The sequence below is a fragment of the Pristiophorus japonicus genome, chromosome 17 (assembly GCF_044704955.1).
Source record: "Pristiophorus japonicus isolate sPriJap1 chromosome 17, sPriJap1.hap1, whole genome shotgun sequence".
In the NCBI taxonomy this organism is placed as follows: domain Eukaryota; kingdom Metazoa; phylum Chordata; class Chondrichthyes; family Pristiophoridae; genus Pristiophorus; species Pristiophorus japonicus.
Window position 1 is genome coordinate 32,105,733 of NC_091993.1, and position 23,031 is coordinate 32,128,763.

A 23,031-nucleotide genomic window follows, 5' to 3' on the forward strand; every position below is an offset into this window, starting at 1 on the left:
GGCTGAGTGGCCACCTTCTGCGCTGTATACTTGCATTGGAAGCAGCTCAGAGAAGGTTCACTCGGTTGATTCCGGAGATGAGGGGTTGAGTAGATTGGGCCTATACTCATTGGAGTTCAGAAGAATGAGAGGTGATCTTATCGAAACATAAGATAATGAGGGGAGTCGACAAGGTGGATGCAGAGAGGATGTTTCCACTGATGGGGGAGACTAAAACTAGGGGCATAATCTTAAGAATAAGGGGCCGCTATTTAAAACTGAGATGAGGAGGAATTTCTTCTCTGAGGGTTGTAAATCTGTGGAATTCGCTGCCCCAGAGAGCTGTGGAGGCTGGGTCATTGACTTTATTTAAGGCGGAGATAGACAGAGCAATAAGGGAATAAAGGATTATGGGGAGCGGGCAGGGAAGTGGAACTGAGTCCATGATCAGATCAGCCATGATCTTATTGAATGGCCGGCTCCTGCTCCTATTTCTTATGTTCTTAAGTTCTTATCATTCTGTGTACTGAAAGCACGTCACCTAAATGCAATAAACTGGTCATTTCTTGTCTTTCTCCTTGTTGAGGGCTGCAAGAGCAGGCTGGTGGTTGCTCTTTAGCCAAACACCACGCCACGCACAGCCAGGCCCACCGATCGGGGAAGGATGATTACACCCCGGTTTTCAGGGCATCTTACCTGGCAGCCGTCTTGATTAATCCACTTGTTTTGCACCAGATCCCTGTTGGAGTCCTCCAGGCCAGCGTGGTAGGCCAGCCCGGCTATCCCGCATCGCTTCAGCTTTTCGGCCAGCGTGTCACATTCATGCCGAGACAGGCAGTAAATAATCCCGGAGTCGTCTGTGGATGATGCAGACAAGGGAGTCAGTGCAGCAAAAAACTGGTTCTGTTAAAAGGACCACGTCCGAAGTGCCAAGCACCGCCGAGGTTAGAGGAAGCGAGGGAGGGGAGAGCTAAACCAGGAACTAACCATTAAGTGACACCGGGGTTACCGAGACTCCGGGATCCGACACGGAGTCTCCGGGATTTGAAGATTAACCCCAGGGATCATTCTTACACCTAAATGTTTGATTGAGAAGCCGGGAATCTTGGTGGGAATCTGTCCACATTCCCGTATGGCGGCTAAATACACTTGCACATGTCGGTGCACTCGGGGGTTAACCAGTGCCGCAACTACAGCCTTCATTAGAGTCGCCAACCCTCCAGGATTGGCCTGGAGTCTCCAAGAACTGAAGACCAATGTCCAGGACACTGCCGCGAGCAAAACAATCAGAAAAATCATCAGGGCATTAACTAAATTGTGGTTTTTGTTTCATTTTCTGTGAACACTTTCACTTTTTAGTTATGATAATATAGGAGCCAGGGAAAGGGGTTGATTGGATGATTCTTGACTGTCAATCGGGTAACAGAGAGCCTATTTGCTTTCCGATTGGGTTGGGAAGGCAGGGTCTCACGAGGATGGATGTGCCGGGCGACCAATGACAGGAGCATGGGGGCAGGGCGTTTGAGGTCATGTTGGTGACCCGGTTTTTACAAGTATTGTAATTGAGGTAATAAAGATTGGATTCGGAGTTCTGCACTTCTGTGATTGTACATTGGGCGTCGATCTCAACACACTGCAGATACACGGGGAGGCGAAGAGCAGAATGGCCACCATGTATCGCCTACATCGCAACAGTGACTATGCTTCAAAGCAACTCATTGTACGTGAAGTGCTCTGTGGCATTTAAGAGGTGTTGAGGTACCATGTAAATATCTACAAGCACCAACTGTGGGTGTATCACCAATAAATGGAGAGGGACGAGAGAGGTTGAGTGAGAAAAAGGAAAACTGATTGCACTATAAACTTTTTCTTGCCTCCTGTTTGGGAGTGAGCGAGAGATGTTAGCAGCACCTCGCCAGATAGATACTCCACCTAGAATATCTTGTACCTGGGATGGGGGAATACGCTTCACCACAAGGACAAGCTGAGCATTACAAGAGATTGCTCATAGCTCATTCCAATATATTTCAGAAAATGAACCTAATTTCATTTATTGATACTGGGTAACAAAGATATAGAAATGTCATAAACAATTGATAGTACAAAGGTTGGAGTGCCTCAGTAGTGAGAAACTCGCTCAGTTTATCAGTGTGTTAGCGGTGGGAAACACATCCCTCTGCGCAATTCAATAAAATACATTTGCTTACAAACTGCAATCAGATGAAGTTAAGTGGTTTCCCCACAGCAGGTTCCACGTGACTCACTGCATTGCCTGTGACGTTCATCTCAATGAACAAAGCAGAATAGAACAGTGTGTGTGTACGTATCAAGATTCAATATTATGGTGCGCCACGGCGCGAGCGAGGACCGGCTGGGCGAGGGGTGGGGGCACGCGAGGGCGAGGGGGGGGCACGCGAGGGGGCACGAAAGCAAAAGTGAATTACTTGTGTGAATCAAGTGCAGTCACTAATTTGGTCAGTAAATTATGGTGTCTATTTTGCATTCAGTAAGATCCTACAAACAGTAATCCCGTGAATAACAAGTTAATTATTTAAATATTAACAAACAGATTGATATGAAAGACAAGATAATAATGTTTTTAAATTTTCCCTGGAGACAGAAAGGTTGGCGGACTCCGGGTTATTTTATACAGGTTACCATTTCTCTCTCTCCCTCTCCCTCCCCCGCGATGTGACTAGTCAGGAGCCTCAGTGATGATGCATTACATTCATGGGGCCATCGCCGCCCAAAAACACATCAGTGAGTCATAAAGCCCATATAAATATTTTGCTGGAACTGTACAAAAGAAGATTAAACTGTCAAAAGTCATTGGGTTGTGCAGTGAAATGATCAACTCTATACAGGCAGGCACCAGCACAGCAGCACACTCCCCATCAACACTTACGTGGATAGTTCCTTTTGATCCACTCTATGCAGTCTTCGCCAATCTTCTTGGGCTTTTTGGGCAGGACCTCGTACTTCAAGTTGTGTCTGTTGAAGCTCATAGTGAACCTGCAGAAACACAACATGAAGCTGTGCTAGAAGTCTGTACCACAGAAGCGATAGCTAGGTCTCACTGACCCGTACAGAACCCATCATCATCATCATAGGCAGGCCCTCGGAATCGAGGAAGACTTGCTTTCACTCCTGAAGTGAGTTCTTTGGTGGCTGAACAGTCCAATACGAGAGCCACAGACTCGTATCTATCGATCTCTGTCTTGAATATACTCAACGACTGATCCTCCACAGCCCTCTGGGGCAGAGAATTCCAGAGATTCACCATCCTGAGTGAAGAAATTTCTCCTCATCTCAGTCCTAAATGGCCGACCCCTTATCCTGAAACTATGCCCCCTAGTTCTCGACTCCCCCATGAGGGGAAACATCATTATCATAGGCAGTCCCTCGGAATCGAGGAAGACTTGCTTCCACTCCTGAAGTGAGTTCTTTGGTGGCTGAACAATCCAATACGAGAGGCACAGACTGTCACAGGTGGAACAGACAGTGGTTGAGGGAAAGGGTGGGTGGGATTGGTTTGCCGCAATCTCCTTCCGCTGCCTGCGCTTGATTTCTGCATGCTCTTGGCGATGAGACTCGAGGTGCTCAGCGCCCTCTCGGATGCACTTCCTCCACTTAGGGCGGTACAGAACGCACAGGATTGTAGACATACTGCAGATCGAGCAATTCTCCGCACAGTTGAGTTCACGACCTCCACTGCCCTGTCGTGGGGAGTGCAGAGCAGGAGCAAGGCATTTCCTGCATAAAGAGGGGGGAAACTGGGGGTTTACTCCACCCTGGCTATCCTTTCGTATACAGAGGCCTGGACTGATGATCCAGAGGCATGAGTTCAAATCCCACTACGGCAGCTAGGGAATTTAAATTCAGTTAATTAAATGAATCTGGAATTAAAAAGCCTGTAATGGTGACCATGAAACTACTAGATTGTCGTAAAAACCCATCTGGTTCACTAATGTCCTTCAGGGAGGGAAATCTGCCGCCCTTACCCGGTCTGGCCGATATGTGACTCCAGACCCACAGCAATGTGGTTGACTCTAACTGCCCTCTGAAATGGCGGCTCACCACCACCTTCTCGAGGGCAATCAGGGGCAGGCAATAAATCCCAGCCTTGCCAGCGACGTCCACATCGCGTGAACGAATATTTTTTTTTTAAGTCATTAGCTGGACAGTGTGGAGCAGGGAGACTAAGGGTGTAAGAGAACAGAAATAGCTTGTGTTTGCAGCTAATTTGCAAACAAGAGAATTATCTGCTTTTAGTGGAGTTGGTGGAGAGATAGATTTTGGCCAGGACACTGGGGAGAACACACCCGCTCTTCTTCAAATATTGCCATGGGATTTTTAATGTCCAACTGAGAGGGAAGGCAGATAGGTCTGCTGAAAGATGACATCTCCGACAGTGCCGCACTCCCTCAGCACTGCCCCTCCGACAGTGCGGCATTCCCTCAGTACTGCCCCTCCGACAGTGCGGCGTTCCCTCAGCACTGCCCCTCCGACAGTGCGGCGCTCCCTCAGCACTGCGCTCCCTCAGCACTGCCCCTCCGACAGTGTGGCACTCCCTCAGCACTGCCCCTCCGACAGTACTGCACTCCCTCAGCACTGCCCCTCCGACAGTACTGCACTCCCTCAGCACTGCCCCTCCGACAGTACTGCACTCCCTCAGCACTGCCCCTCCGACAGTACTGCACTCCCAACAGTACCGCCCCTCCGACAGTGCGGCACTCCCTCAGCGCTGGCCCCCCGACAGTGCGGCGCTCCCTCAGCACTGCCCCTCCGACAGTGCGGCATTCCCTCAGTACCGCCCCTCCGACAGTGCGGCACTCCCTCAGCACTGCCCCTGAGACAGTGCCGCACTCCCTCAGCACTGCCCCTCCGACAGTGCGGCATTCCCTCAGTACTGCCCCTCCGACAGTGCGGCGTTCCCTCAGCACTGCCCCTCCGACAGTGCGGCGCTCCCTCAGCACTGCGCTCCCTCAGCACTGCCCCTCCGACAGTGTGGCACTCCCTCAGCACTGCCCCTCCGACAGTACTGCACTCCCTCAGCACTGCCCCTCCGACAGTACTGCACTCCCAACAGTACCGCCCCTCCGACAGTGCGGCACTCCCTCAGCGCTGCCCCCCCGACAGTGCGGCGCTCCCTCAGCACTGCCCCTCCGACAGTACTGCACTCCCTCAGCACGGCGTTCCCTCAGCACTGCCCCCCCAACAGTGCAGCGCTCTCAGTACTGCCCCTCCAACAGTGCGGTGCTCCCTCAGTACTGCCCCTCGGACAGTGCGGCGCTCCCTCAGCACTGCACTGGAGTGTCAGCCTGGATTATGTGCTCAGCGCCAGGTATGGTCTTGAACCCACAACCTTCTAACCCAGAGGAACAAGTGCAATCACTGAGACAAGATGACACTTAGAAAAACATAGCCTACATCAAAATTACAAATCTTATTTTAAAGAAAAATTATCTTTAATATACCAACTGTATCTCAACACTTGAATAATGTATTGTACCCACAGATAGCACACAGTACAACACAGTAATTATACAATGAGTGAGTGTTACTGATTGCAATGTCAAGGACTGGCACATGTGCAGTCCGAGAGTCCACTTTGCAGTTTTGAGGGAATGCTACACTGTAGGCAATGTTGCCTCAAACATTTTTTATGCACGGTAGCTTTAAATGTGCTGCGTGCGTTATCTTAAAGTGAACAGCTTGTGAGAGGCTGCGCACGCTGCAGCTTAGAGGGAGCGGCGGGACTGCGGGACTGTCGGAGGGGCGGGACTGCGGGACTGTCGGAGGGGCGGGACTGCGGGGGCGCCGCACTGTCGGAGATGCTGTCTTTCGGATGAGACGTTAAACCGAGGCCCCATCTGTCTCCCCGGTGGATGTAAAAGATCCCATGGCAATAATGTGAAGAAGAGCAGGGGAATTCTCCCTGGTGTCTTGGGCCAATATTTATCCCTCAATCAACATAACAAATTAAAAGATTATCTGAACATTATCACATTGCTGTTTGTGGGAGCTTGCTGTGCGCAATTTGGCTGCCGCGTTTCCCACATTACAACAGTGACTACACTCCAAAAGTGCTTCATTGGCTGTAAAGCGCTTTGGGACACCACGAGGATGTGAAAGACGCTATAGAAATGCACGCCTTTCTTTTATTTATAAACGTGGAAAGGAAAAATATAAGTAAAATTAATGAAACTTTGATCCAGAACCAGGAACCAAAGACTGGTGTTGCTGATAATCACTTACTTTGTATTCGACTGAAAGATTATATCAAAAAAAAGGTGCACCTGTAATTTTTAAAATGCAATTAACATACAGCGACCCTGTGGCATTGCTCCCGGTAAGTCAGAGGATCGTGGTTTAGAAGGACAGGAATATTATAATGCACAATGGTATTAATCTGCTGCTAAGGTGAAACTCTGTAATTTGTGTATCTCTAAGGACACAGATCCAATTGCTGGAGAGGTTTGTCTGTAGATTGCCAGTGGCTTTTAAATCCCTGCCTCCAACCCACAGTCAGAGAAACCATCAGGAAATAACTCATTCTTTTTTTTTTTTAAAAACACAGAAGTGTGAGATGAAATGTGACAGACGTATTTCGGAAGACAGCTAGATGAAGGTATGTATTAATTGTTCATTAATCTAAACATAAATGCCCTTGCTCAGCCCAGTCTTGCCCAAGGAATGAATCTACCTACACCTGAGGCTTCAGCATCTTGAGCTGGTTGAGGATGTCCTTCTGGACCCGGGGCGTGGCTGTGGCCGTCAGAGCCATCATCGGGATTGAAGGGAACTTGTGCCGGAGCTCGTCCAACCGCTTGTAATCCGGACGGAAATCGTGGCCCCACTGCAGAGAGAGAGAGAGAGAGAGAGAGAGAGAGAAACAGAAACAGTTAGCGTCTGACAGTCGAAAACACAAGGAATGAACACACTGAGCTAGCAATAGTCAGCCCGCAGAATGCTTTCCTACCAGTGAGGTGTTGGAAATAAGCATGCTGGGGACAACCAGCTGCGATATTATTAATTATTAAAGCATCGCTCATGTACAGCAAGGTCTCAGTGCTTTACAAAAGTTTCAGTCAGGAGTGTGATGGAATACTCTCCACTTGCCTGGATGAGCGCAGCTCCAACAACACTCTCGAAGCTCGACACCATCCAGGACAAAGCAGCCCACTTGATCGGCTCCCCATCCACCACCTTCAACATTCACTCCCTCCACCACCGGCGTACCGTGGCTGCAGTGTGTACCATCTACAAGATGCACTGTAGCAACTCGCCAAGGCTTCTTTGGCAGCACCTCCCAAACCCGCGATCTCTACCGACTTGAAGGACAAGGGCAGCAGGCGCATGGGAACACCATCACCTCCAAGTCACACACCATCCTGACTTGGAAATATTTATTGGCCGTTCCTTCATCGTCGCTGGGTCAAAATTCCTGAAACTCCCTCCCCAACAGCACTGTGGGAGCATCTTCACCACACGGACTGCAGCGGTTCAAGGCAGCGGCTCACCACCACCTTCTCAAGGGCAATTAGGGATGGGCAATAAATGCCAGCGACACCCACATCCAATGAACGAATAATAAAAAAGGGGGCGAACACCAAAAGTACAGTCAGAGATCGATTTTAAAGGAAGGGGGAAATGTGACAACACAAAACGCGATTGGAATGGAGCGGGGGTTAATAGTGAATCAAGAGATATCTTCCAGGTTGGGAAGGGCGAGGGCAGGGAAGAAACCGGGCTAGAGTACGAGCAGTAATTTGTACTTTGAGGAACAAAGGGTGCAGGCTGGGACATCCAGCTGGGGCGGTGCTAAAACTGATCCCTCCAGGAAGGTATTAAGGGTCCGTCCGCCCATAGGGCGTTAAATCACTTCACCTTTTCCACAAGTTCCATAGCCTCTGCTATTCCTGTCCCACCAAACCTCTGCACATGAGCAGTCAGCACACACTGACATTTTGCAAGACCAGATTCTCCAACTGCTGCCACCAGTGAGATCTCCATAGGCAGCATCTTGGCGGAGCAGATCGTTTGTCTGTACCAGCCGTTGGGAGCTGTGATTTGCATTGTAAATGGCAGGCTACACTCATTTGGTACCAATTTACACGATGAATCATGGCTTTGAGCAGCAGGTATAATATTGAGAAAGATATTGCTCTCTGATATTCCCGAGGGTGTCTGTCAGCCCAGTGCATCCGCACGCTCAAAGCATATCCCTCTGATGGCTGCAGAACGAGAGTCAGTCTAGAACCACAGGGAGCTGGGCACCAGCAGTGAAGCAGAACGCCGGGGTTCCTATTCCCAGTCCGGGCCCAGCACCGGGGGTCCCGTTCCCAGTGCCGGGGGTCCCATTCCCAGTCCGGGCTGAGCGTCCCGTTCCCAGTACGGGCCGAGCAAGGTGCCCTCAGTTGAGGGGCTACAATTGGCTTCAGCACCCAAGACTAGGGAGGGAAGAACGGAAATAAAACACACAAGAACATAAGAAATAGGAGCAGGAGTCAGCCATTCGAGCCTGCTCCACCATTCAATAAGATCATGACTGATCTGATCTTGGCCTCAGCCCCACTTTCCTGCCTGTTCCCCATAACTCGACTCCCTGTAGTTCAAGAATCTGTCTATCTCAGCTTTGAATATATTCAATGACCCAGCCTCCACAGCTCTCCGGGGTACAGAATTCCAAAGATTCACGATCCTCAGAAGAAATTCCTGCTCATCACCGTCTTAAAATGCAACCCCTTATTCTGAAACTATGCCCCCAGTTCTAGATTCCCCCATCAGTGGAACCATCCTCTCTGCATCTACCCTGTCGAGCCCCCTCAGAATCTTATGTTTCAATAAGATCACCTCTCATTCTTCTAAACTCCAATGAGTACAGGCCCAACCTGTTCAACCTTTCATCACAAGACAACCCCTTCATCCCACGAATCCATCTAATGAACCTTCTCTGAACAGCCTCCAATGCAAGTATATCCTTTCTTAAATACGGAGACCAAAATTGTACGCAATACTCTAGATGTGGTCTTACCAACGCTCTGTACAGTTGTAGCAGGACTTCCCTACATTTGTACTCTATCCCCCTTGCAATAAAGGCCAACATTCCATTTGCCTTCCTGATTACTTGCTGTACCTGCATGCTAACTGTGTGTTTCATGTACAAGGACCCCCAGATCCCTCTGTACTGCAGCATTCTGTAGGCTCTCTCCATTTAAATAATATTTTGCTTTTCTATTCTTTCTACCAAAGTGAATAACCTCACATTTTCCACATTATACTCCATCTGCCAAATTTTTGCCCACTCACTTAACCTGTCTATATCCCTCTGCAGACTCTGAGACCTCCTGACAAATTGCTTTCCCACCTATCTTTGTATCATCAGCAAATTTGGCTACAATCCACTTGGTCCCTTCATCCAAGTCATTAATATAGATTGCAAATAGTTGAGGCCCCAGCACTGATCCCTGTGGCACCCCACTAGTTACAGTTTGCTAACCTGAAAATGGCCCATTTATCCCGACTCTCTGTTTTCTGTTAGTTAGCCAATCCTCTATCCATGCAAATATATTACCCCCAACACCATGAGCTCTTATCTTGTGTAGTAATGATTTTTGTAGCACTTTATCGGATGCCTTTTGGAAATCAAAGTACACATCTACTGGTTCCCCCTTATCCACCCTGCTTGTACATCCTCAAAGAAATTTAATATATTTGTCAAACACGGTTTCCCTTTCATAAAACCACGTTGACTCTGCATAATTGTAATATGATTTTCTAAGTGTCCTGCTACTACTTCCTTAATAATGGATTCTACCATTTTCCCCAATGACAGATGTTAGGCTAACTGCCCTATAGTTTCCTGCTTTCTGTCTCCCTCCTTTCTTGAATAGTGGCGTTATATTTGCGGTTTTCCAAATCGCTGGGACCTTTTCAGAATCTTGGGAATTTTGGCAGATTACAACCAATGCATCCACTATCTCTGCAGCCAATTCTTTTAAGACCCTAGGATGCAGGCCATCAGGTCCAGGGGACTTGTCCGCCTTTAGTCCCATTAGTTTGCCTAGCACTTTTTCTCTAGTGATAATGATTATTTTAATTTTCTCCCTCCCTTTTGTCCCTGATTTTCTACTATTATTGGGATGCTTTTAGTGTCTTCTACCGTGAAAACTGATACAAAATATTTGTTTAAAGTCTCTGCCATTTCCTTGTTTCCCATTATTAATTCCCTAGTCTCATCCTCTTAGGGACCAACATTTACTTTAGCTACTCACTTCCTTTTTATATACTTGTAGAAGCTCTTACTCTCTTGTTTTTATATTTGTTGTTAGTTTACCCGCAATCTATTTTCTCCCTCTATTATTTTAGTCATCCTTTGCTGGTTTCTAAAATGTTCCCAATCTTCTGGCCAACCACTAATCTTTGTAACATTTCTTTCAATTCAATACCATCCTTAACTTCCTTAGTTAGCCACGGATGGTTCATCTTTCTCGTAGAGTCTTTCTTTCTCAATGGAATATATCTTTGCTGAGAGTTATTAAATATCTCCACTGCTTATCTACCGTCTTACCTTTTAATCTATTTTCCCAGTCCACTTTAGTCAACTCTGTCTTCATACCTTTGTAATTGCCTTTATTTAGGTTTAAGACACTAGTTTCAGACCCAAGTTTCTCACCGTCAAACTGAATGTGAAATTCTGTCATGTTATGATCACTCTTCCCTGGAGGATCCTTTACTAGAAGCTCATTAATTAATTCTGTCTCATTACACATTGCCAAATCTAAAATAGCCTGTTCCCTGGTTGGTTCCACAACTAAGAAACTGTCCTGAATACACTCTATGAACGTGACCTCAAGGCTACCTTTGCCAATGATTTGTTTAATCTATGCGAAGATTAAAGTCGCCCATGATTACTGCCGTACCTCTCTTACAAGCCCCCATTATTTATTGATTTATCCCCTGTCCTGTCAGGGGGCCTATAGACTACACCCAACATTCCCGCTCCTAATTCTCACTCAGAGACTTCCTCGCTGGGAAATGGAAGCATGGATAGAGGTTGCGGCCAGTATCAGGCTCGGCGATCACACTCACACTCAGCGAGCGTGGGCTGCAAGGAGGGGCACGCACTTATACTGGTGGCAAATGGGACAGAAAGGGTCTTCACCTCACAGCCAGCCTGCGTGTGACTCCTGCTCCCACACCCAACCTATTCTGTACAAACAGAAAGAACAGACTTGTATTTATAGAACGCCTCTCAAGGCCTCCTGACTTCACAAAGCACTTCACAGCCACACAGCAAGATCCCACAAACAGCAATGAGATAAATGACCAGATAATTTGTTTTGGTGATGTTGATTGAGGGGTAATTACTGGCCAGGACACCAGGGATAACTCCCTTGCTCGTCTTCAAAGAGTCCCAAGGGATCTTTTCCATCTACTGGAACAGGCAGACGGGAACTCGGTTTAACATCTCCTCCAAAACTGTTGGTAGTGTCTGACACTCCCTCGGCACTGCACTGTCCACTGAGGCCATGTACACAAGTCTCTGCCGTGGGGTTTGAATCCAATACCTCCGATTCAGAGTGCCATCACTGGAAACGGAAACCGAAAAATGAAGCAAGTTACCTGGCTGACGCAGTGCGCCTCATCGATAATGAAACGAGCCAACATCTTCCTCTCGTACAAATTTGCCAGTGCCGAGATCAGTCGGTTACTGGCGCTGATCTGGATTAAAGAGGAGAATCAAGGTTACTAGACGCAGGGAAATGTGGATTAACGTTCATTGCTGGGATGTGGCCAGCACGGAGATCCCTAGTTGCCCCAAGAAGGTGGTGGTGGGACACCTTGTTGGTACCACGGTGTGGCTCGCTGGGCTACTTCGGAGCAGTTACGAGTGAACCACGTTGAACTTACAAATCTTCTCACGTCTCTGGTACTTTAAAATCTCTCAATATTTCCACAAACTGTGGTCCAGGGTTTAATATAGTGCGCAGTGTGTCGCAGTAAACAGTTCCAAAACCTATTGCATATATAACGTGTAGTGGTGTGACTCACATTGCTCGTGTGTGCGTGTGCGTGTGTGTGTGCCTGTGTGTGTGTGTGAGTGTGTGTGTGCCTGTGTGAGTGTGTGAGTGTGTGAGTGTGTGAGTGTGTGAGTGTGTGAGTGTGTGAGTGTGTGAGTGTGTGAGTGTGTGAGTGTGTGAGTGTGTGAGTGTGTGAGTGTGTGAGTGTGTGAGTGAGTGTGTGTGTGTGAGTGCTAAATCCCTGCTGTAAACATGTGCAGTTACAAAATTTCACAGCTGATGTGCTCAGATATATTACCACCACTGTGTGTTCAGCTTTTATTTATCCCCCAAAAAAGTTCAAGGTTTATTTTGAACCTTTCAAAACCGGTAAATATCAGAGGGGGAGAGTTAAACGTTCCCCAGGTAAAGAATAAAATCACATGTAACCCATCGAGTCTCCACCACATCTATACAATTAAAAACTTACGCACCTGTCAACTTTCTCCATTATAAATGAGGACATAGGAATGTGTAATGGACACTCCGGATGAGCTGTAATCACTCTGCCTCCCCTGAAGGAGCTGCAGTGTCACCATTGGGAGGAGTGTGTAAATACAACGTGACAGAAGGGAAGAATAGAAAAACTGACACTACAACAGGAGGGGGAAACAACTTAATGTGATCACAAACTATTGCAGGCGTACCTTCTCAGGAGTGCAGTAAAGCAGCTTCACAATGGGGTCCTTCTTGGATAGTTGCATATAGGTGCTGGCAGTTTCCGAGTCACTCTTGCTGCCAGTCAGGCATGTCGCGGGGATCTGTACAAGGGAAATAAAGGATACGTTTTAAACACGCCTGCGCCCCTTCCTCCACACACAGACTCAGACCCGATAGTTTGCTCCTGCTCACTGGGTCTACTCACGCCCCTCAGGGTTCCAGGCAGCTGGGCGGGTGTCAGAGTGTTAGCCCCAGCTCACTCACTCTCTAAATCTGGTCCCTCTGCCCCTCCCCGAGGGGACCAAGACTGGCCTTTTCTCAGCCCCACCATCGGAACTGAATTGTGACCGTGAACTCACCGCGCAGGTAATCATAGGGTTCAAATTCACCTCTTACCACCATTCACACCCCATCTAGACTCAACTTTTGTTTCCTAACTTGTCCCATTATCATCTCATTTTTGCCCAGCAGCCCTTTTGCCTCTTAAATCACTCCTGCCTCCCACCCTATCACAGATCTTCATTTTTGTTATTTCCTCCCCTCCCCCTGTCCCTCTCACTTCCTTAAGAATCTGTCACATCTCGAACATTCGCCAGTTCTGACGCAGGGTCACAGACCCGAAACGTTAACTCTGTTTCGCTCTCCACAGATGCTGCCTGACCCGCTGAGATTTACAGCATTTTGTGTTTTTATTTCAGATTCCAGCATCCGCAGTATTTTGCTTTTGTGTTAGTGAATCTGTCAGTGTGCTAAAGTCAGGAGAGCCCCCTTCCCTTTCGTTTCTGTAATTCACATTAAATACTGTAATCTCCCCCGGTGTCGCTACCTCTGTCGATGTCACTGAAGACGTACATCTCCCTCACAAGCAGCTCAGTATGGCTCCAATTTGTCATCATTTCGCCAATAATATAAATCATAAAATCCTACAGCACGGGAGGAGCCTGTTCGGCCCATCGTGCCTGTGCCAGCTCTGTGACAGAGCGATCCAATCAGTTCCACTCCCCTGCTCTTCGATGGTGAGGGGAATAGATAGGCGTTTCTGCGGACGCAACCGAGACTCCAGGATGGTATGTTGCCTCCCTGGTGCAAGGGTCAAGGATGTCTCGGAGCGGGTGCAGGACATTCTGAAATGGGAGGGAGAACAGCCAGTTGTCGTGGTGCACATTGGTACCAACGACATAGGTAAAAAAAGGGATGAGGTCCTACGAAAAGAATTTAAGGAGCTAGGAGCTAAATTAAAAAGTAGGACCTCAAAAGTAGTAATCTCGGGATTGCTTCCAGTGCCACGTGCTAGTCAGAGTAGGAATCGCAGGATAGCGCAGATGAATACATGGCTTGTGCAGTGGTGCAGCAGGGAGGGATTCAAATTCTTGGGGCATTGGAACCGGTTCTGGGGGAGGTGGGACCAGTACAAACCGGACGGTCTGCACCTGGGCAGGCCCGGAACCAATGTCCTAGGGGGAGTGTTTGCTAGTGCTGTTGGGGAGGAGTTAAACTAATATTGCAGGGGGATGGGAACCTATGCAGGGAGACAGAGGGAGACAAAAATGAGGCAAAAGCAAAAGACAGAAAGGAGATGAGGAAAAGTGGAGGGCAGAGAAACCCAAGGCAAAGAACAAAAAGGGCCACTGTACAGCAAAATTCTAGAAGGACAAAGGGTGTTAAAAAAGCAAGCCTGAAGGCTTTGTGTCTTAATGCAAGGAGTATCCGCAATAAGGTGGATGAATTAACTGTGCAAATAGATGTTAACAAATATGATGTGATTGGGATTACGGAGACGTGGCTCCAGGATGATCAGGGCTGGGAACTCAACATCCAGGGGTATTCAACATTCAGGAAGGATAGAATAAAAGGAAAAGGAGGTGGGGTAGCATTGCTGGTTAAAGAGGAGATTAATGCAATAGTTAGGAAAGACATTAGCTTGGATGATGTGGAATCTATATGGGTAGAGCTGCAGAATACCAAAGGACAAAAATCGTTAAAGTTGTGTACAGACCTCCAAACAGTAGTAGTGATATTGGGGAGGGCATCAAACAGGAAATTAGGAGTGCATGCAATAAAGGTGCAGCAGTTATAATGGGTGACTTTAATATGCACATAGATTGGGCTAGCCAAACTGGAAGCAATACGGTGGAGGAGGATTTCCTGGAATGCATAAGGGATGGTTTTCTAGACCAATATGTCGAGGAACCAACTAGGGGGGAGGCCATCTTAGACTGGGTGTTGTGTAATGAGAGAGGATTAATTAGCAATCTCATTGTGCGAGGCCCCTTGGGGAAGGGTGACCATAATATGGTGGAATTCTGCATTAGGATGGAGAATGAAACAGTTAATTCAGAGACCATGGTCCAGAACTTAAAGAAGGGTAACTTTGAAGGTATGAGGCATGAATTGGCCAAGATAGATTGGCTAATGATACTTAAGCGGTTGACTGTGGATGGGCAATGGCAGACATTTAGAGACCGCATGGATGAATTACAACAATTGTACATTCCTGTCTGGCGTAAAAATAAAAAAGGGAAGGTGGCTCAACCGTGGCTATCTAGGGAAATCAGGGATAGTATTAAAGCCAAGGAAATGGCATACAAATTGGCCAGAAATAGCAGCGAACCTGGGGACTGGGAGAAATTTAGAACTCAGCAGAGGAGGACAAAAGGTTTGATTAGGGCAGGGAAAATGGAGTACGAGAAGAAGCTTGCAGGGAACATTAAGGCGGATTGCAAAAGTTTCTATAGGTATGTAAAGAGAAAAAGGTTAGTAAAGACAAACGTAGGTCCCCTGCAGTCAGAATCAGGGGAAGTCATAACGGGGAACAAAGAAATGGCAGACCAATTGAACAAGTACTTTGGTTCAGTATTCACTAAGGAGGACACAAACAACCTTCCGGATATAAAAGTGGTCAGAGGGTCTATTAAGGAGGAGGAACTGAGGGAAATCTTTATTAGTCAGGAAATTGTGTTGGGGAAATTGATGGGATTGAAGGCCGATAAATCCCCAGGGCCTGATGGACTGCATCCCAGAGTACTTAAGGAGGTGGCCTTGGAAATAGCGGATGCATTGACAGTCATTTTCCAACATTCCATTGACTCTGGATCAGTTCCTATCGAGTGGAAGGTAGCCAATGTAACCCCACTTTTTAAAAAAGGAGGGAGAGAGAAAGCAGGGAATTATAGACCGGTCAGCCTGACCTCAGTAGTGGGTAAAATGATGGAATCAATTATTAAGGATGTCATAGCAGCGCATTTGGAAAATGGTGACATGATAGGTCCAAGTCAGCATGGATTTGCGAAAGGGAGATCATGCTTGACAAATCTTCTGGAATTTTTTGAGGATGTTTCCAATAAAGTGGACAAAGGAGTACCAGTTGATGTGGTATATTTGGACTTTCAGAAGGCTTTCGACAAGGTCCCACACAGGAGATTAATGTGCAAAGTTAAAGCACATGGGATTGGGGGTAGTGTGCTGACGTGGATTGAGAACTGGTTGTCAGACAGGAAGCAAAGAGTAGGAGTAAATGGGTACTTTTCGGAATGGCAGGCAGTGACTAGTGGGGTACCGCAGGGTTCTGTGCTGGGGCCCCAGCTGTTTACATTGTACATTAATGATTTAGACGAGGGGATTAAATGTAGTATCTCCAAATTTGCGGATGACACTAAGTTGGGTGGCAGTGTGAGCTGCGAGGAGGATGCTATGAGGCTACAGAGTGACTTGGATAGGTTAGGTGAGTGGGCAAATGCGTGGCAGATGAAGTATAATGTGGATAAATGTGAGGTTATCCACTTTGGTGGTAAAAACAGAGAGACAGACTATTATCTGAATGGTGACAGATTAGGAAAAGGGAAGGTGCAACGAGACCTGGGTGTCATGGTACATCAGTCATTGAAGGTTGGCATGCAGGTACAGCAGACGGTTAAGAAAGCAAATGGCATGTTGGCCTTCATAGCGAGGGGATTTGAGTACAGGGGCAGGGAGGTGTTGCTACAGTTGTACAGGGCCTTGATGAGGCCACACCTGGAGTATTGTGTATAGTTTTGGTCTCCTAACTTGAGGAAGGACATTCTTGCTATTGAGGGAGTGCAGCGAAGATTCACCAGACTGATTCCCGGGATGGTGGGACTGACCTATCAAGAAAGACTGGATCAACTGGGCTTGTATTCACTGGAGTTCAGAAGAGTGAGAGGGGACCTCATAGAAACGTTTAAAATTCTGACGGGTTTGGACAGGTTGGATGCAGGAAGAATGTTCCCAATGTTGGGGAAGTCCAGAACCAGGGGTCACAGTCTAAGGATAAGGGGTAAGCCATTTAGGACCGAGATAAGGAGAAACTTCTTCACCCAGAGAGTGGTGAACCTGTGGAATTCTCTACCACAGGAAGTAGTTGAGGCCAATTCACTAAATATATTCAAAAGGGAGTTAGATGAAGTCCTTACTACTCGGGGGATCAAGGGGTATGGCGTGAAAGCAGGAAGTGGGTACTGAAGTTTCATGTTCAGCCATGAACTCATTGAATGGCAGTGCAGGCTAGAAGGGCTGAATGGCCTGCTCCTGCACCTATTTTCTATGTTTCTATGTTTCCCCCACAGCCCTGCAATTTCCTTTTGAAAGTTACATAAATAAGAACAGGAGTAGGCCATACGGCCCCTCGCGCCTGCTCCGCCATTCAATAAGATCATGGCTGAACAGATTTTGGACTCAGGTCCACTTCCCCACCCACTCCCCATAACCCCTTATCATTTAAGAAACTGTCTATTTCTGTCTTAAATTTATTCAATGTCCCAGCTTCCACAGCTCTCTGAGGCAGCGAAGTCCACAGATTTACAACCCTCAGAGAAGAAATTTCTCCTCATCTCAGTTTTAAATGGGCGGCCCCTTATTCTAAGATCGTGCCCTCTAGTTATAGTCTCTCCCCCCACCAATGGAAACATCCTCTCTGCATCCACCTTGTCAAGCCCCCTCGTAATCTTATACGTTTCGATAAGATAATTTCTGATAAGATAATACGTTTCTGAATTCCAATGAGTAGAGGCCCAACCTACTCAACCCTTCCTCATAAGTCAACCCCCTCATCCCCGGAATCAACCTAGTGAACCTTCTTTCAACTGCCTCCAAAGCAAGTATATCCTTTCGTAAATATGTAAACCAAAACTGCACGCAGTATTCCAGGTGTGGCCTCACCAATACGTTATATAGCTGTCGCAAGACTTCCCTGCTTTTATACTCCACCCCCTTTGCAATAAAGGCCAAGATACCATTGGCCTTCCTGATCACTTGCTGTACCTGCATATTATCCTTTTGTGTTTCATGCACAAGTACCCCAGGTCCCGCTGTACTGCAGCACTTTGCAATTTTTCTCCATTTAAATAATAACTTGTTCTTTGATTTCACACTTTCCAACATTATACACCATCTACCAAATTTTTGCCCACTCACTTAGCCTGTCTATGTCCTTTTACAGATTTTGTGTGTCCTCCTCACACATTGCTTTTCTTCCCATCTTTGTATCATCAGCAAACTTGGCTATGTTACACTCAGTCTCTTCTTCCAAGTCGTTAATATAGATTGTAAATAGTTGGGGTCCCAGCACTGATCCCTGCGGCACCCCACTAGTTACTGGTTGCCAACCAGAGAATGAACCATTTATCCCGACTCTCTGTTTTCTGTTAGTCAGCCAATCCTCTATACATGCTAATATATTACCCCCAACCCCGTGAACTTTTATCTTATGCAGTAACCTTTTATGTGGCACCTTGTCAAATGCCTTCTGGAAGTCCAAATACACCACATCCACTGGTTCCCCTTTATCCACCCTGTTCGTTACATCCTCAAAGAATTCCAGCAAATTTGTCAAACATGACTTCCCTTTCATAAATCCATGCTGACTCTGCCTGACCAAATTTTGCTTTTCCAAATGTCCTGCGACTGCTTCTTTAATAATGGACTCCAACATTTTCCCAACCACAGATGTTAGGCTAACTGGTCTATAGTTTCCTGAGGTTACTATTGAATCTGCTTCCACCGCCCTTTCAGGCAGTGCGTTCCACATCACAACTCGCTGCATAAAAAAATGTCTCCTCAGTGGGATTAGGCTGGATAGCTCTTGGTCGGCCGGCGCGGACACAATGGGCCGAAATGGCCTCCTTCCGTGCTGTAAATTTCTATGATTCTATGATCTCCCTTCTGGTTCTTTTGCCAATTATCTTAAATCTGCGTCCTCTGCTTACCACTGGAAACAATTTCTCCTTATTTACTCTATCAAAACTCCTCATAATTGTGAACACCTCTATTAAATCGCTTCTGCTCCAAGGAGAACAGTCCCAGCATCACATGCAAATGCTTGCGTTGAGAAACTCCTATTTATTTTGTAGCTATGCCATTGCTACGCTCCCGAGAAACAGGAGATTCATTTTGATCGCTGAAGTAGACGAGATGATGGTTTAAACTCACATCAAACAAGTTCAGTTTCTGCACCTGATCCAGGATCAGTGACTTGAGTGGGGAAACCACCACAGTGACGCCTGGGGTGAGACAGGCTGGCAGCTGGTAACACAGACTCTTCCCACCACCTGAAACAGAGACAGACAGACAGACAGGACCGATCACCAGAGAGAATCACCACCAACCAGCAGGACAACCCACAACACTGCATCGTCATCTCGTCAGCGTTTGTTCTCCAGGAGCCCGGCTTGACCTGCCGCTGCAACACAGATCGAAGGAGGGGGGGTTGTTCCCGGTGACCTCACAAATTCAACCCTCTGCCACTACCGCTAAAAATACAGCTTACCCCACCATTTATCCCATTTGCTGGTTATGCGATGTCGCCGCGTCCACGTTGACTGACACATACGGCCAATGTTCCCGCTAATTAGTTTTGGGTGCATGGCCCATTCAAACTTCTGCGCATTGCGCGGATTTTCAATTGAGGAACTGCAAGGGGCTTGTGCGGGAGTTTCAGACAGCTGCCCGACCGCGCAACAACTTGTATTTATATAGCGTCTTTAACATAGTGAAACGTCGCAAAGCACTGCACAGGAGTGTTACGAGATAAAAAATTTGACACCGAGCCGCATAAGTAGAAATTAGGGCAGGTGACCAAAAGCTTGGTCAAAGAGGTAGGTTTTAAGGAGCATCTTGAAGGAGGAAAGCGAGGTAGAGGCGCGGAGAGGTTTAGGCAGAGAGTTCCAGAATTTGGGGTCCAGGTAACAGAAGGCACGGCCACCAATGGTGGAGCGATTATAATCAGGGATGCTCAGGAGGGCAGAATTAGAGGAGCGCAGACATCTCGGGGGAGTTGTGGGGCTGGAGGAGATTACAGAGATAGGGAGGGGCGAGGGCCATGGAGGGATTTGAAAAAAAAGATGAGAATTTAGCACAGCTAAACGGGAACATTGCACGTAACAGCAACTACACTTCGCAAGTAACTGATTGGACGTGACGTGGCTTGCTTCCTCCCTTCCCCCTTCGCTGCTGAACGCACCAGCTCCCGCTCGGGCCCGGCTCTGGCTCTGGCTCTACAGGCACAGGGCCGCCCTCAGCACAGTGACTGTTCAAGACGGGAGCAGCTGGTCGGCAAATGTCGGCTGAGGTTCAAGACGGGAGCAGCTGGTCGGCAAATGTCGGCTGAGTAGTCCACACGGGGAGCTCGCAGCAAAGACCGACACCCCACCCAACGCGCACACCCTCCATCAGGAATGGGAAGGGGGAGGCGGGCACAAGATAGGCCAACTGCAGTGCTTCCACCACCCAGGCTAGGGTCAGCGTGCGCAGTGCAGACCAGAGAGCTACTGGGTGGGCTGCAAGGCCCAGTTACTCACTCGTTGGGGAGGTTATAGCACTGAGCTGTTGGGCCAGCTATACTCTACCAACTATTATAAAGAGATACTACAAAAAATAAAGCAGCACACAACTGATGGAGAGAACAAAAACACGAGCATTCACTGGAAAGCACTGCACTGACATCGGTCACCTGTAGTATAAAACGTCAGGCACGGCAGTGTAAGAGAGAGAGGGGGAAGAGAGAGAGGGACAGGAGAGAGAGAGAGAGAGAGAGAGAGGGACAGGAGAGAGAGAGAGAGAGAGGGACAGGAGAGAGAGAGAGGGACAGGAGAGAGAGAGAGGGACAGGAGAGAGAGAGAGGGACAGGAGAGAGAGAGAGGGACAGGAGAGAGAGAGAGGGACAGGAGAGAGAGAGAGGGACAGGAGAGAGAGAGAGGGACAGGAGAGAGAGAGAGGGACAGGAGAGAGAGAGAGGGACAGGAGAGAGAGAGAGGGACAGGAGAGAGAGAGAGGGACAGGAGAGAGAGAGAGGGACAGGAGAGAGAGAGAGGGACAGGAGAGAGAGAGAGGGACAGGAGAGAGAGAGAGGGACAGGAGAGAGAGAGAGGGACAGGAGAGAGAGAGAGGGACAGGAGAGAGAGAGGGACAGGAGAGAGAGAGAGGGACAGGAGAGAGAGAGAGGGACAGGAGAGAGGGACAGGAGAGAGAGAGAGGGACAGGAGAGAGAGAGAGGGACAGGAGAGAGAGAGAGGGACAGGAGAGAGAGAGAGGACAGGAGAGAGAGAGGGACAGGAGAGGGAGAGGGACAGGAGAGAGAGAGGGACAGGAGAGAGAGAGGGACAGAGAGAGAGAGGGACAGGAGAGAGAGAGGGACAGGAGAGAGAGAGAGAGAGAGAGAGACAGAAGAGCGAGAGAGACAGACAGAAGAGCGAGAGAGAGAGAGAGACAGAAGAGAGAGACAGAAGAGCGAGAGAGAGAGGGACAGGAGAGAGAGAGGGACAGGAGAGAGAGAGGGACAGGAGGAGAGAGGGACAGGAGAGAGAGAGGGACAGGAGAGAGAGAGGGACAGGAGAGAGAGAGGGACAGGAGAGAGAGAGGGACAGGAGAGAGAGAGGGACAGGAGAGAGAGAGGGGGACAGGAGAGAGAGAGGGGGACAGGAGAAAGAGAGGGGGACAGGAGAAAGAGAGGGGGACAGAAGAGAGGGGACAGAAGAGAGGGACAGAAGAGAGAGAGAGAGGGACAGAAGAGAGAGAGAGGGACAGAAGAGAGAGAGAGAGGGACAGAAGAGAGAGAGAGAGGGACAGAAGAGAGAGAGAGGGACAGAAGAGAGAGAGAGGGACAGAAGAGAGAGGGACAGAAGAGAGAGAGAGACAGAGGGACAGGAGAGAGAGAGAGAGAGGGACAGAGAGAGAGAGAGAGAGGGACAGAAGAGAGAGAGAGAGAGGGACAGAAGAGAGAGAGAGAGAGGGACAGAAGAGAGAGAGAGAGGGACAGAAGAGAGAGAGAGAGGGACAGGAGAGAGAGAGGGGACAGGAGAGAGAGAGAGGGGGACAGGGAGAGAGAGAGGGGGACAGGAGAGAGAGAGGGGGGAGGAGGGGCAGAAGAGAGAGAGAGGGACAGAAGAGAGAGAGAGAGAGAGAGAGGGAGGACAGAAGAGAGAGAGAGAGGGACAGAAGAGAGAGAGAGAGGGACAGAAGAGAGAGAGAGGGACAGGAAGAGAGTGAGAGAGGGACAGGAGAGAGAGAGAGAGAGAGAGGGACAGAAGAGAGAGAGAAAAGAGAGAGAGAGAGGGACAGAGAGAGAGAGAGAGAGGGACAGGAGAGGAGAGAGAGAGAGAGGGACAGGAGAGAGAGAGAGAGAGAGAGAGAGAGAGAGAGAGAGAGAGAGAGAGAGAGGGAGGGACAGAAGAGAGAGAGAGAGAGGGACAGAAAGAGAGGAGGAAGAGAGAGAGAGAGAGGGACAGGAGAGAGAGAGAGAGAGAGAGAGAGAGAGAGGGACAGAAGAGAGAGAGGGAGAGAGGGACAGAAGAGAGAGAGAGAGAGAGAGAGAGAGAGAGAGAGAGAGAGAGAGAGAGAGAGGGGACAGAAGAGAGAGAGAGAGAGGGACAGAAGAGAGAGAGAGAGAGGGACAGAAGAGAGAGAGAGAGAAGGGACAGAGAGAGAGAGAGAGAGGGACAGGAGAGAGGAGAGGGACAGAAGAGAGAGAGAGGGACAGAAGAGAGAGAGAGAGAGAGAGGGACAGAAGAGAGAGAGAGAGAGAGAGAGAGAGAGAGAGAGGGACAGAAGAGAGAGAGAGAGAGGGACAGAAGAGAGAGAGAGAGAGAGGGGACAGAAGAGAGAGAGAGAGAGGGACAGAAGAGAGAGAGAGAGAGAGGACAGAAGAGAGAGAGAGAGAGAGGGACAGAAGAGAGAGAGAGAGAGGGACAGAAAGAGAGAGAGAGAGAGAAGAGAAGAGAGAGAGAGGGACAGGAGAGAGGGAGAGAGGGACAGAAGAGAGAGAGAGGAGAGAGGGACAGAAGAGAGAGAGAAGAGAGGGACAGAAGAGAGAGAGAGA

General features: G+C 48.3%; 1 protein-coding gene across 2 annotated transcripts in view; it reads right to left on the reverse strand.

The window, feature by feature from the left end:
- The window catches only part of blm (BLM RecQ like helicase), a 69,603-nt gene that overhangs the window by 21,957 nt on the left and 24,615 nt on the right, over positions 1–23,031 (reverse strand). For both annotated transcript variants that reach the window (XM_070858576.1, XM_070858575.1), the window contains exons 9-14: positions 19,149–19,267; positions 12,692–12,805; positions 11,608–11,706; positions 6,690–6,838; positions 2,885–2,991; positions 676–836 (exon numbers count right to left, since the gene is read on the reverse strand). In XM_070858576.1, the coding sequence (XP_070714677.1) occupies positions 676–836; positions 2,885–2,991; positions 6,690–6,838; positions 11,608–11,706; positions 12,692–12,805; positions 19,149–19,267 (749 nt within the window). The remainder of the gene's footprint in view (positions 1–675; positions 837–2,884; positions 2,992–6,689; positions 6,839–11,607; positions 11,707–12,691; positions 12,806–19,148; positions 19,268–23,031) is intronic.